Here is a 14,029-nt window from a genome sequence, read left to right on the forward strand (position 1 = left end):
GCCCCACGTATGCGAGGAAATTTTCAATGCTCCTCGGCTCTTCCCATCTCACATGGGCCACTTTTAGCGTGAGTTGTGGAATACCGACACCTGGCTTATTGTAGATTTTTTTACACGTGTGCAAATACTACGAGAAATAGTTGCTGTCGCAATTTTAAATTTGCAAGCCATTCATTAAAATAAATAAACTAATAAATAAAATTATTTTGTAGCTGTAGATAAGGGTGTGAAAAAAATCAATTGATCAATTAAACCGACCGATCTAATTCAATTTAATTTATTTGAAATATTTTTTATTGTAATTAGATTAAATTGGTTTTGAAAATTAAAAATTGACTATTAGTTTGGTTTGATTCAATTTTTAACATGAAAATCCAATAAAACCTATTCGAATCAAAATAATTAATAATATAAATAATAAAATTATATATATTTAAATTTTATATTATTATTTATCATTTTATTGATCAGTTGTATGATTACATTGTGATATCTGAAGTTGTAACTTATCATTAATCATTAACTTATTATTCTTTTTGTTTTAATAATTATGTATTAATTTTTTTTTCTTTTTGAGAATTTATGCATTTTAAAAAAATAAATATTTTATATAATGAAAAATTGAAAAGCTAAAAGTTGCTGTCCATAATTTAAAATTCAAAAACTCAGAAAATATTTGAAAAAGTTAAAAAAAAAAAAAAACTCAAGCTCAGAATCAATTATCCAAACTAATTCAAACAAAATATTAATTAAATTAGTTTGGATCGAATATCGGTTCGATTTAAATTAAAAAAAAAAAACCAAAAAATTGTTAATTGGATTAAATTAGTAATTATATATTAGGTCGTGTTCAAATCGATAAACATCCCTAGCTGTAGATGAGAACAAAAAAAAAGTTATTATGAACTAAGTAAGATTAATTGAGTTGATATGTCTTTTACAAATATATCAATTTTTTCCTCTATATTTTTTGATAATAGGAGATTCAAACTTAAATCATTGTTCATGGATAGCATGAATTTTTTTTCTAAAAATACAAATTGTTATAATGATATTAAGAAAAAGAAAGATTGATAGTGTTTTTATATAAATAATATTGATTAATATATGCTTACAATATAGTTATTTGCTTGTTTTGTTCTATTTTGGTAAATTTTGTTTTGTTTTGTTTGTTTGTTTTTTTTTTTTTTTTTTAATAGGTGAAAGTGACTTTCTTTTTCTTTGTGCTTTATTTCGTGGATGCAATGTATATTTGTGGCTTGAAAAAGTTCCTTGGTTGCTTTATTCACACGCCAAAAAAAAAAAAAAAAAAAAGTTCCTTGTTGCTGTTATACATTTTTCACATGAATGTGGGATTATAATCATTCTTTTTATAAAAGGATGTCAACAATTTTTTTTTTTAATCTATATTCGCATTTAAACAAATGAAGAACGTAATACTTGAAGTATTAGATGATTAGGAATTGAATATGATTAAATAATATGCTGTATGAGTTATACGAAATTTAAATAGATGAAATTCATTTTCAAATAAAATTAATTCTCGATATTAAAATCAATATATTAGTAATGCAAGATAAGAAAATAATTTATATTCAAGTTATTAATCTTTAATAATTGTATAATCACAATGACTCATCTGGTAATAACTCATCATCGTCACCGGTCCTTTATATATATATTGCTTCTTATATATTTCAGAGCTCATAGTGCTAAATGAAATAATTTTAAATTTGGTACAATAATTAAACAAGTGATATATTGTAGGAGAATGTATATATGACACAATCACATCATTGCTTAATAAACTTGATAAACATGATATATTAAACAATGTTTTTCATCACAAAAACAATAAATTAGAAAGAGATATGATACCAATAAATTTTATTCCAGAATTGTATTGAACCCGGATCTTGAAGATTATCACCATCATCGTCAATTGGGCTATTGTAAGGGACCAATATTTTACACTTTATTGACTAATATAATCAGCAGAACAAAGGTTATAATTTGCCAAAAACACATTTTTATAAACTAAAAATATTGGTGGCTAGCTAGCTCTAGTGTCCCTTACCACCAGGACTAGGTCCTGCCTTATTATCTCCTAGTGTTCGGGAGTCTGTGAACTTGTTTCCCTGACCCGGACTTGGACCCGATTGTTTGATGGAACCAAGAGACCACACACCAAACACCTCCTTGTTCCCAACAAAGCAGGCACGATCTGCTTTTAGAATATTGAATGGTCGAGCTTCTGTCATGGAACCAACCAAGACAATCGTCAAAAGGATAAGGAAGAAGAAGCTGAACAAAGATATGAACCCCCTAACCATTTTTTTGCAACAAAAGGTAGCTCTAAAACACTTGTTTTTCTGAGACTTTTATTGAATATAATTGCTCTGAACTTGCTGGAGTAGGAATTGGGTATATGCAATTATGCACCATTTGTGTGTCATATATATAGTGAAAGGTGGCCTATTAGATTACGGGATTTAATTTCATTATCCAAATTTCAACGTTCAAACACATTGCACGCTATGAATCATGTGAAAAGGAAAGAGCAAGGAAGATTCATGGGTTAGGTTTCTTTTCTTTTCCTTTCTCTGTTTTTTCAGAAGATTTTGGGCGGTGGAATTTCTACTTACTTTGGTCTTAGCAAATCCTGACTAAACAATCTCAATTTCTAATTCTTGGGGCGTAACTTTCATACCCAAATTAATTTCCATGGACCATGGTCATGGTGTATGTGGGCTTTCGATCATGAAAAGCGAAGATGTTTGACAAAAGAAGTACTTATGAGGATATTCATAAATGGGTGAGAATTGAAGTTAGAATTAAAACAAAACGTTTCAAAACTAGCTAGTGCCAGCATTTTTCCAAGCGACATGTGCACGTTGAGTTCGTGGAAAAGAACAAAGAAGGAAAATGCTGTATTTCGGTCAACATTTTATTCTCTTGAGTTTTTATTTATTTTTTTGGGTAAACTAAATAAATCTTATTCTATGGTAGACTTTGAGGGAATTTAATGAATTCCACGGTGAGAACACGTTTAAATTTCTAGTGTTTCCGAATAATGCGGCTTGTGAATTCCATGGCTTTGGTCTATGAGATAATTTGTAATTGACTGGCTGTTTGATCATATTAGAAGAAAATTGTTTGACCAACAAAGCATGTGCCATTTCACTTATGGGTAAGAACACGTTTCAAAGTTAATTAAACAGCTTGGTTAAGCAGTCTTTCAAGGGGAGATGTGAAACTTATGGATAATACCTTTATTTTGTTTTTTTTTTTGCTATTGAAAACCTTTGTTCTGTTTTATTCTTTGACAAATGAGGTTGGACCAGTAGTACTTATACCCTTCATCTTTTTTAGATTAGAATTGTAATTGTAATTTGTAATCCTAAAGGAAAAAAAAAAATGAATACCTTTATTTGATATATTTTTTTTTTTTTGGGTATTTGTTTGTGTTTGTTTTTACTGTACCATAATATACCATTTCTGTAAGCTTTAAATTAGTATCTATATATATATATATATATACAAGCAACATTTTTTTTTTGATATATAGTCCATATAAAAATTTCAATTATATTTTGTCCATTTATTAAAGTCAACAACAAAAACATAATATACTTGGAGTAAGATAATCTAATATTTACTAGTGTACTTTACAAAGATGAATATATGTAATTTATTTTGTTGGACAATTTTTATACGTTAAGCAAGTTATCAATCAAATAATAATAACAATTTTACAAATTATATAATACGACTAGATTTATTTATTTGTATATTGACTATACGCAGTTCATATATGATAAGTATGTTCTTAGAATAAGATGATAGTTCCTAGCTGTATGAAGTTATGAAATGTCCTCTAAGGAATGTCAATGCTTGAGTTTGTCCAAATTTTTTTTTTCCTCCTCCTTTATTTTTCTTTTTCTTTTTTTAAGGTAAACCCTGCTGACTGCTAGCTATTAATGGAACTAAATTTTGTGGAAATCATTTTCACTGCACAGGGAAATGAGTATACTGAAATTGATAGGAAAGCAAAATCGTTTCCAAAAGTCCAATGTTTGACGCTTATGAGTTATTCTCCAACCCCTTGCAGCCAACGACATAGAACTCAACAAAATCAAAATGCTTTTCTCTCTAAATGATTCAAAATAAACACGCATGCCTGCATGCATGGAATATTGGAATGTGTCACATATGTAATAGAGAAATTAGGATCCTATCTCAATCTTATCATAATCGTTTACTTTCACTTCCACTAGACTCTTAAATATATATATATATATATATATATATATATATATATTCATTTTATGACGTGTAATAATTTTTTTTAACAAATATTATTGGTAATATCCCTTTGGTCATTCTCTGTTTTAACAAGTAATTTACACACTTGAGAAGCAAAAGTAAAAAAATAAAAATAAAGAATAAAAATAAACATCTATTCATGAATTCAAAAGATACATATTTTAGTTTGAGAGTCTTAACTAAATTACACTATAAAAGTTTATATGAAATGTAAATTGGAGCAATGAAGGTATGAATAACTAAAGAATAGTAAGAAACTAAACAGTACAAAACTATCAAACTAATAATAATAATTTTTTTTTTGAAAAAAATAATAATAAATCTATGTTTTGTGGTCAAAGTCTCAGTGATGAGTGCCGGTAACAGAGCTGTGGCCTTCACCAGGGCTTGGACCAGACTCCTTGATTCCTCCAAGTGTCTGAGCGTTTGTAAATTTGTGACCCTGACCAGGGCTCGGACCCGCCTTTATTCCACCAAGCGTGTGAGAGTTTGTGTATTTGTGTCCCTCGCCTGGGCTCTGACCAGATTTTTTTCTTCCTCCAAGGGTGTGAGCATCTGTATATTTATTTCCTTGACCCGGGCTCGGACCCGATTCTTTAATGGATCCGAGAGTTAACCCATCAAAGAAACCACCCACGACTCCTTTACCACCATGGCTTCCCCATTTTATGATATTCAAAGGTCGGCCTTCTATGGCAACCAATGTGGAATTCACCAAAAGAAACAACAAAAAGAAACTCAAGCTTTTCGACATGGTTTTCACAAAAAGAGAGAGGAAAAAAAAAAAAAAAAAAAACAGAACAGAGAGAAAACAGAGAAGTTAATTTAAGGAGATGTATATGGATATTGAGAGCTAAGTCTGTTAATCTCGTTACTGGGAATGAATGTGCAAAAGGGTGTATGCATTCTATTTATACTATCGGCAAAAGAAATGGGTGACGTAAGATTTATTTGACTAAATATTATTATTATTTTTTGGGATGCAAGAAATTTTGATTTTCAAACAAACGTGACAAATTTCCAAAAGCCTCTTGTTTTTTTTTTCAAAATTTAAGTGAGACTACTACAAGTATGTTCAAGTAAAGGAAACAACGAGGTTGCTTCAGGAAATAGAAAAAGAAGTTGGTATGATTTGAGTCCAAAGTTAGAAGGCGGATGTAGAAAAGTAAACATTGGATTCGAACAGTAGAAGTATTGAAAAATTCGAAAATCTCAGTCTTTGGATGGCTGCTGGGAATCATAGAAGAAGAATGTTCTCTATTCTGCCTAGCTTGGGGACGGGGATCAGAGAAAAGGGCAATATAATATATATATATATATATATATATACATATAAAATAAAAGTTTGAATTCCAAGGGGTGGCTCACAGCCAAGTGTGACTTGATTTGTTTGGGGTTAAGGACCAGTCAAAACCCAGGATTTGTGACACATCGCAGAATAAATTGCTCCACTTGGATTACGTGGCTGGCTACGTAGACATTTGACGAACAAACAACTTAACAGTTGCTAGGAGTTGGATGGGAAATTTTTAATCTTATCTATATGACTTAATTTAGCGATAAAGACAGCATTTGTTAATTTGATACATGGCGCTATTGTTAATTTAAAACTGTACAGTTTTACAGTTTTATTTTTTAATTAATTAAAACTAAGTATACTAAAAATATTGATTTATCAAACTAGCAACCGTTGGGTGTGGGTCATTTGAATATTTCTTAAAAAGTTTTTTCAATCAATTGTCAATTGGATTAGATAGAATATATTATTTATTTTTGAAGACCCACTTTGTTGTATAAAAATATCGATTAATGTACACGGCGCTATTGTTTATTAATTACTGGTAACAAAATTTCATGTAATGTTGTTAATTTTATTTTATGAATAAATTATTATTTCTGAATTTAAGGAAAAAATTCAATATTTTTTATAGATTATATTTCTCATAACTTGCATAGGAAATTTTATATTTATAAAAAACCTAAACCTCTCCATTATCAGGTTTTCTATGAATAAAAGATTGTTGAAAAGTTAGATTATATATATATTTTTTAATTTTTGTTTATAATTAGATTATAATTACTTCGGAGATTTATGTTAGTTTAGAATACTTTGTCCTTTTTGTGTGTACATTTAAATTTAACAATACTTAAGTTTGTTGGCATGATGGTGGGATTTTTTTTTTTTTTTTCTAATGGTGGTTCATGGTGGAGAAAAAGACATAAAACTAAAAAACTTAATTTTTTGTTTGAGACACTTTAAATATAAATTAAAAAAAATTATAATATTAAATCACCTTTTTTTTTTTTTTCCTCACCACCTTTTGACAATATAAGGGTGTGTATAAAGATAATTACCTAATGCAATTAAAACCAATCAATCACTCATTTTTGAAGTTAGGCCTCTTACATGTAGTGTGGAGTGGCCCGAGTTGTCGCCTTGCCTATTAACCCTGTTCTATGGAATCTTTGTGCGCACACTCTACGCAATCTAATTTAAAGCCTTTTTTTTTTTCTTTTTTTTTTTTTTGGGGTGTGTGTGTGTGTGTGTTAGGCTTGGATGATAGCCAAAGTCAATTAAAGTTACATTGTTTGTTTTACAAATAATTTATATATATAAACATATTAATTTAAAACTTGGACCTCGTCATCTTTGCTTTATGGTCAAATGGCATTAATTAACTGTGGGGGCACACTGATGATGTTCAAAAATTTTAATATATATATGGAGTCAGATTAGGAATGTATATGGCACATGGTGGATTTTTAAAATTCCATCCTTGTTTCTATTTATTTTTTATTTTATCAGTGCAGTTTTTTCTATTTCTTTAAATGCGAAAGGATGTAAATTCGCCAATCGGGGATGGAATGAGGTAATTTTTTTTTTTTTTATAGTTGATATATATTTTTTTACAAATTTATATAAAATTTTTTATATAAATAAAATAATTAAAATATATCAAAATTTAAAATAAAAATACAATAAAATACATCATGGTCTAATGATTATTTGGTTTTAGACTTTCAGTTGTATGGTTAATCTCATGAATGAATAATTTTTATTGAAACACAGCATACTAATAAACTATGAAGCACACGGAGAAAATGAGTTGTACTTATTCACGCCAAGAGATCGCAAATACTCAAATGGGAAGCGTCTCAACAGAGCTGCTGGAGATGGTTATTGGAAAGCTACAGGAGTCGACAAACCAGTGGTGTATAATGGATTTAAAATTGGATTCAAAAAGTCATTGGTGTTCCACCAAGGCAAACCTCCAGATGGTGTTAAAACTGACTGGATCATGCATGAATATAGATTGAACCAACCTCCCAAGAAAAAAGCCTCTTCCCCCATGCATAGAAACACAACAGAATAAGAAAAACAAAATAAAATCACAAAACACACTTTCCCAAAATGAGCCCGTGGACTAGATGAGATGAAGTAACTGACCCCTGTTTCATAAACAAAGCCCCCACAAACCCCAAAAACCGAATACAGAAAATTTGAAGGAAGAAAATAAATAAATAAAAATTGAAACAAGAAAAAAAAAAAAAGGAAAAAAAAAAAAAAGAAGAAGGAAAGAGACACAAGATCCTACTTAGGTGTCGTGGTTGGGGCTGTGATTTCTGTGAAGCAAGTGAAGGTTGGTGATAGTCGGCAAGTTGGTGGCGGCAGCGGTAGCTTGGTGAATGGTGCGGTAGCAGCTCTTTGCGAGGTGGAGGTGAAGGTGATGACAGATGATGGCAAGAAGAAAATGAGAGTTTGTTTTTTTTAGGGTTTACATCATTTTACATAAATTAAATTATATATAAAATATATATATATATATATATATATATATATATACCGGGTTGGGGTTTTTATTCTCCGGATCCGGTTTGATCCCGATCCGAGTTTGCCCGTCCTGCAATCTTGATTTTCTGGAAAAAACCGTCCCGTTAGGGGTCGTGCATTGCGGATTTTGAATCATGTGGGGCAAATTGCCATTTCTAAGTTAGATTTACATCAAAATGATCTAATGATTTTAATATTATATATATATTTATTAACTTTTAGATTACATTATTAGTTACGATTTAAAATTTAAAAAGCGATCAAATATATATTTTAATAACATACTAAAGTTATATTTAGAGAAAATGAATTATATTGGATTTAGTGATTAATAAATGAATTTTAAATTTAAGCCGTTAATGTGATTAAAGAGGTGAAAAAGAAAGTTTTGATATTAACCATAATATTAAAAACCTAATTTAGATTTGATCGTATATATTATTATTATTATTATTATTAATTTTTTTGTTAGCTATTAGATCATCTTAAAAACAAAATTAAGTTCTTACAAGATTCATTATTTCCAAATAAAATTTCACTATGTGATTAAATTCATATTAGATAATTAATTGATTTTTTAAATTCTAACCCTTGAAGCGATTTCAAAAGCATATGCAATTTTTTTTTATTGCTATAATTTTTTTGTTACATAAAAAAATAAATAGTTATTAAAAAAATCTCTTCAATTAGTTTATTTAAACATTTTGTCAAGTTAATGTGACAATAAAAAAAATACACACTGTTAAGGTGATCTCTACTTTTGGAGGCATTGTTAAACATTATAAAGTCATATTAGCTTGATATTCATTCTATATATTGCTATTGGAGAATAATTTTTTAAAATATTGTTTATATTGCTTATAAGACATGTTTATTTTTACAATTTACATCTCCATTGAAGATGTTTTATGAGCATTTTCCAATTGCAAATGTGGATTGTTATTTATATAACATAGAATTTTGAGATCATTTAAATCTAGATGGCATAAATGTATAATAAATTTTAAAATTATTCTATAATAATATATTAATAATGTGTAGAAGACCATTTGCGGCTATTACTTATTTATATATGTTTTATTAACTTTTTTTTCTTTTTCTTGGAAACATTGACTTTCTAATGAAAATCTTGCTTTTAAGAAAATTTCACAATGTTTCATGGAGTTTCTCAAAATAAAGGGTCACCTTTACAATATTTATTTATTTTTCTTGTTCTATCAGCTTTATAAAATGTTTAGACAAACTCATTGTAGAAGTTTATTTTTGAATAGTTGTCTATTTTTTTGATGTGGCAAAAAAAAATAAAAAATAGTAATAAATAGAATCATTGAAGATGATCTAAATACTAAGAGGGATGTATTCAATTTAGAGTTTGATGGATTTAAAATGAATTATAGACTTTAAAGGATTTGATGGATTGTTATGGAATTCTACAGACTCCATAAAGATTTTGTAAGAATCCAATGAAATCTTTGGATTTAAAGGTGGATTTCATATTGACAATTTTCTTCACAATTTTCCTGTTAAAATCCTTTTAAATTCATTAAAATCCATCATTTTTTTAAGGGGGATGTATTCAATTTAGAATTTGAAGGATTTTAAAAGTCTTTTAAAGTTTTGAGGTATTTGATTTAGATTTTAAAGGAATCCATACAAATCTAATGATATTCAATTCAGATTTTGATGGATTTTATAAAAGTTCATTAAAATCTAGATGTATTCAATTAGGACTTTATAGAATTCTTTTAAAATCTGGTGGTATTCAAAAAGTCATTGATTTTAAAAGATTTTAAAAAATGATGGATTTTAATGGATTTGAAAGGATTTTAACAGGGAAATTATGAAGAAAATTGTCAATATGAAATCCACCTTTAAATACAAAGATTTCATTGGATTCTTACAAAATTTTTATGGAGTCTGTAGAATTCCATAACAATCCATCAAATCCTTTAAAGTCTATAATTCATTTTAAATCCATCAAACTCTAAATTGAATGCATCCCTCTAAAATCTTTTAAAATCAATGACTTTTTGAATACCATCAGATTTTAAAAGAATTCTATAAAATCCTAATTGAATACATCTAGATTTTAATGTACTTTTATAAAATCCATCAAAATCTGAATTGAATATCATTAAATTTGTATGGACTCCTTTAAAATCTAAATCGAATACCTCAAAATTTTAAAAGATTTTTAAAATTTTTCAAATTCTAAATTGAATACATCCCCCTAAAAGAAATTTATAAAAACTATATATATATATATATGTAAATTTTTTATATAATAACGACTTAAAAGGTATATCATTTTAGCATCCATAAAGGAAAACTTTCTCTAATAACTTAAAAAAAAAATAAAAAAATAAAACAAGAAGTTAAAATTAACCACCAATAATAATTACTGATGTTTACCCCATATATATATTTATTAGAAGTTGCTCTTATTCCACTTAGGTTTATTTTAAAAAAAAATTAAAATAATGTGTAATGTGGATTGACACATATTCAAAGTTTTTACCATATCAAACCCCCACCCTATACATACATTGATATAAAGCTTTGTTATTTTCACTGATGAACATTAGGGGAACATGTTAATTGCTAATTCGTTTTATGTGATTATGTTTTGATTTTTCATTTTAAAATTTTAATTTAAGAAAATAAATATTTTTATAAGTAATTTAAATTACCAAATAATATATAAATCTTATTAATGATAATCATCGGTGATAACAAATAATATTTTTCTTTCCTATACTATATATACTAAAAGTTAGATAATTTATGCAATGTGAACAATAATAATAATAAAAATAAAGAGTAGGTATCTGTGAAGTTGGCTTTCTTAGTTTTGGTACCTCCCTATTTATTGACATACATCTGCAAGAGTGTAATTTCTTTATCAAACAAGTAGACCATTAATTAATGGACCGATATATGCCAAGAAAATATGCTTTCAATATATCCAATAACAAGTCTATGCCTATGCGTGCCTTTATGGCTATCCAATCCATCTCAGTACCTCGCCAAATAAGCTAATTAACCAGTCATGTATTATTTCATAGTGGGTTTCCTCATCAGAGCTTTAAATTAATATATATGGAAGAAAATCATATTCATTTGCAAAGTAATTAAGAAAATGAAGCTGTATATTGGCAAGTTATAAAAAAATCCTCATATAATATAAACATATTTATAAAATCCAGAGCATGCCAGATAATTGTTGTTAATTTCTTGAATGTTGCCTATATGTTCTGTTTCTAACTTAGCAAATTAAAAATGGGGTAATTAAATTAAAGAGGCTATATATAAGTGCAGGTGAACAATGTTCTCAAAAGAAGTATCCCTCACTGCATATTCCTCTCAATAAGCTCCTCTCTACAATATATCCATTCGCTATTTCTTACATAGAGAAAAAAAACCATGCCAACTGACATTAATTATAATCATGTAGAAGGTGTACATGTTTTACTTGGTACAGTGGCAATGCAAGGCCATATGAACCCAGTGCTCAAGCTTGCCAAATTCCTTGCCTCAAAGGGTGTTCATGTCACCGTTGCAACCACCGACGTGGCTCGGCACCGCCTTCTTAAACAAAACAACTCCGGCATAGTCGCCGCCTCTGGAAACACTAAAATCCAGCTCGAGTTCTACTCCGATGGCCTCAGCCTTGAATTTGACCGTAACGGTAATGTAGGTGCCTTCGTCGATTCCCTCCACACCACAGGCTATGAAAACTTGTCGAATCTCATTGACTCCATCAACAAAGATCGAAAAATTTCTTGCTTGGTTTTCAATCCCTTCATGCCATGGATGGCTGACGTTGCAGCCGATCATGGCATCCCTTGCGCGGCGCTTTGGATCCAAGCTTCAGCTAGCTACTCCATTTACTATCGCTATTTCGATAATCCAACCCTGTTTGGTAACTTGGAAAATCCAACCGGTCAGGTTATAGAATTGCCTGGATTACCAATATTAGAGGTAAAAGATCTTCCAACCTTAATGCTCCCTTCATGTCCCGCACCTATTAAATCCCAACTCTTCCAATTTTATCAAAATATGAATAAGGTAAATTGGGTTTTAGGAACTTCATTTTACGAGCTCGAAGAGGAAATTGTCGACTCAATGTCTACCCTATTTCCAATTCATCCTATTGGTCCCTTAGTCTCACCGTTTTTATTAGGGAAAGAAGAAGAAGAAACAGCTGATTCACTCAAAATTGATTTGTTCAAAGTGGAAGATTCATGCATTGATTGGCTAGACAAACAGCAACCATCCTCAGTCATTTACATTGCATTTGGAAGCCTAATAGTTCTAACACAGGATCACATAGACAACATAGCCAATGCGTTAAAGAACATTAATAGACCATTTCTTTGGGTCATGAAACCACCAGAAAAAGGCTCGAAATCCAAAATAGGCGAATTGCCATATGGGTTTGTGGACGAGACCAAAGAGAAAGGTGTGGTGGTGGAGTGGTGTGCTCAGGAGAAAGTGCTCATGCACAAGTCTTTGGCTTGCTTCATGACCCACGTCGGATGGAACTCGACCCTCGAGACTGTGGTTTGCGGTGTCCCCGTCGTTGCTTATCCACAGTGGACCGACCAACCCACCAATGCGAGACTAATCGAGGATGTTTTTAAGGTTGGAGTGTCGGTCAGACAAGGAGAGGATGGAGTTGCTAGTGGAGAAGAGGTTGAGAAATGTATTATGGAGGTAATAGAAGGGCCGAAAGCAGAGGAGATAAAGAAGAGAGCCTTGGAGTTGAAAGAGGCTGCCAAGAAAGCTGTGCAAAATGGTGGTTCTTCTGATAAGAATATCGATCAGTTTATCAGAGAAATTAGTGCCAAACGAGTTTAATTATTTCAATAGACCTGGTCATGGTATTTTCAAAGAGCCCTTTTATGGTTGAAATGATGAAGGATTAGTAAAACCGTGTGGTAGGCTTCTTTTAAACCAGATTTCAATAAATTTTTTAAATATTTTTAATTTCTATTTGTTGGAATGAGGAAAAACTGCGAACAAAATTGTTGTAAATAATAATCAAATGAAGGACCATAATAATGAACATGGCGTGTATGATCTATGTTTGGTTGGAAGCAAAATAAATGGCATTTTCTTTTCTAGGTTTTGTTTCCCCTAAACAAAACGTTAAGTCATTAAACAAATTTTTATGATCCATGTTTGGTTGGAAGCAAAATAAATCAGCTAAAATCGAGCTGATTTAAATTAATCGCACGCTGCTTGAGCTTCTTGAAACTCCATTTTCATTTTGAGAAATTTCTAAAATAAAACCAAATCGTCTCAATTTTATTTATTTGTTTATAATTATTATTATTTTTTTGCTACCTATTTTTGCTAGGCGATATTAAGCGTCGTTCAAATAGGAGCCAATAAGATTTATAAATGTAATCAGACATGGACCATAATGGCAGTCCAGTTAGGGTATATTTTTCATAGAGGCCCAAATCTATGCAAGACAGGGAATAAAAACAAAAAAAAAAAAAAAAAAAAAAGGGAAAAAAGGCCCATTATGTAGCTATGAATGATAATCAGGCAATGCCCTGGCACGGTTTACTATAGTAAAATTCTAGTTTTCCGCATACCATCGATGCCAAGAAGTGATATTTATTCATATTTTAATAACTATTATTATTATTATTTACTAGTCTATATTGGGATTCGACAAGACTAGAATTATTGATTTTAAATCGTCAGTAGTATCCTTAAGAAAAGAAAAAAGAAAGTAAATAGATAGCAGTACTATACGTATTCTTCATTCAACAACTTTTTTTTTTTTTTTTAGTAATTTTTTTAATCTGTTTTTCTAACGTAAATAGGAAGTATAATTTTGTATAAGCAAAAAATAAT

General features: G+C 29.7%; 3 protein-coding genes across 3 annotated transcripts; 2 read left to right on the forward strand and 1 right to left on the reverse strand.

Moving 5' to 3' along the window:
- Window positions 1-1,796: 1,796 nt before the first annotated feature.
- LOC107424885 (uncharacterized) lies at window positions 1,797-5,220 on the reverse strand. The gene is made up of 2 exons (XM_016034773.4): window positions 4,691-5,220; window positions 1,797-2,195 (listed from the first exon to the last, which is right to left on the reverse strand). The coding sequence occupies exons 1-2, from the start codon at window positions 5,078-5,080 to the stop codon at window positions 2,064-2,066; spliced, it is 522 nt and encodes a 173-aa protein (XP_015890259.2). The 5' UTR covers window positions 5,081-5,220; the 3' UTR covers window positions 1,797-2,063.
- Window positions 5,221-7,155: 1,935 nt separating this feature from the next.
- On the forward strand, window positions 7,156-7,700 carry LOC132804466 (NAC domain-containing protein 67-like). The gene is made up of 2 exons (XM_060818869.1): window positions 7,156-7,196; window positions 7,397-7,700. The coding sequence occupies exons 1-2, from the start codon at window positions 7,156-7,158 to the stop codon at window positions 7,698-7,700; spliced, it is 345 nt and encodes a 114-aa protein (XP_060674852.1).
- Window positions 7,701-11,581: 3,881 nt separating this feature from the next.
- LOC107424875 (UDP-glycosyltransferase 84B2) lies at window positions 11,582-13,018 on the forward strand. The gene has a single exon (XM_016034760.2). It carries the CDS (start codon window positions 11,582-11,584, stop codon window positions 13,016-13,018), a length of 1,437 nt encoding a protein of 478 aa, XP_015890246.1.
- The last annotated feature ends 1,011 nt before the right edge of the window (window positions 13,019-14,029 follow it).

The sequence above is a fragment of the Ziziphus jujuba genome, chromosome 7 (genome assembly GCF_031755915.1).
Source record: "Ziziphus jujuba cultivar Dongzao chromosome 7, ASM3175591v1".
In the NCBI taxonomy this organism is placed as follows: domain Eukaryota; kingdom Viridiplantae; phylum Streptophyta; class Magnoliopsida; order Rosales; family Rhamnaceae; genus Ziziphus; species Ziziphus jujuba.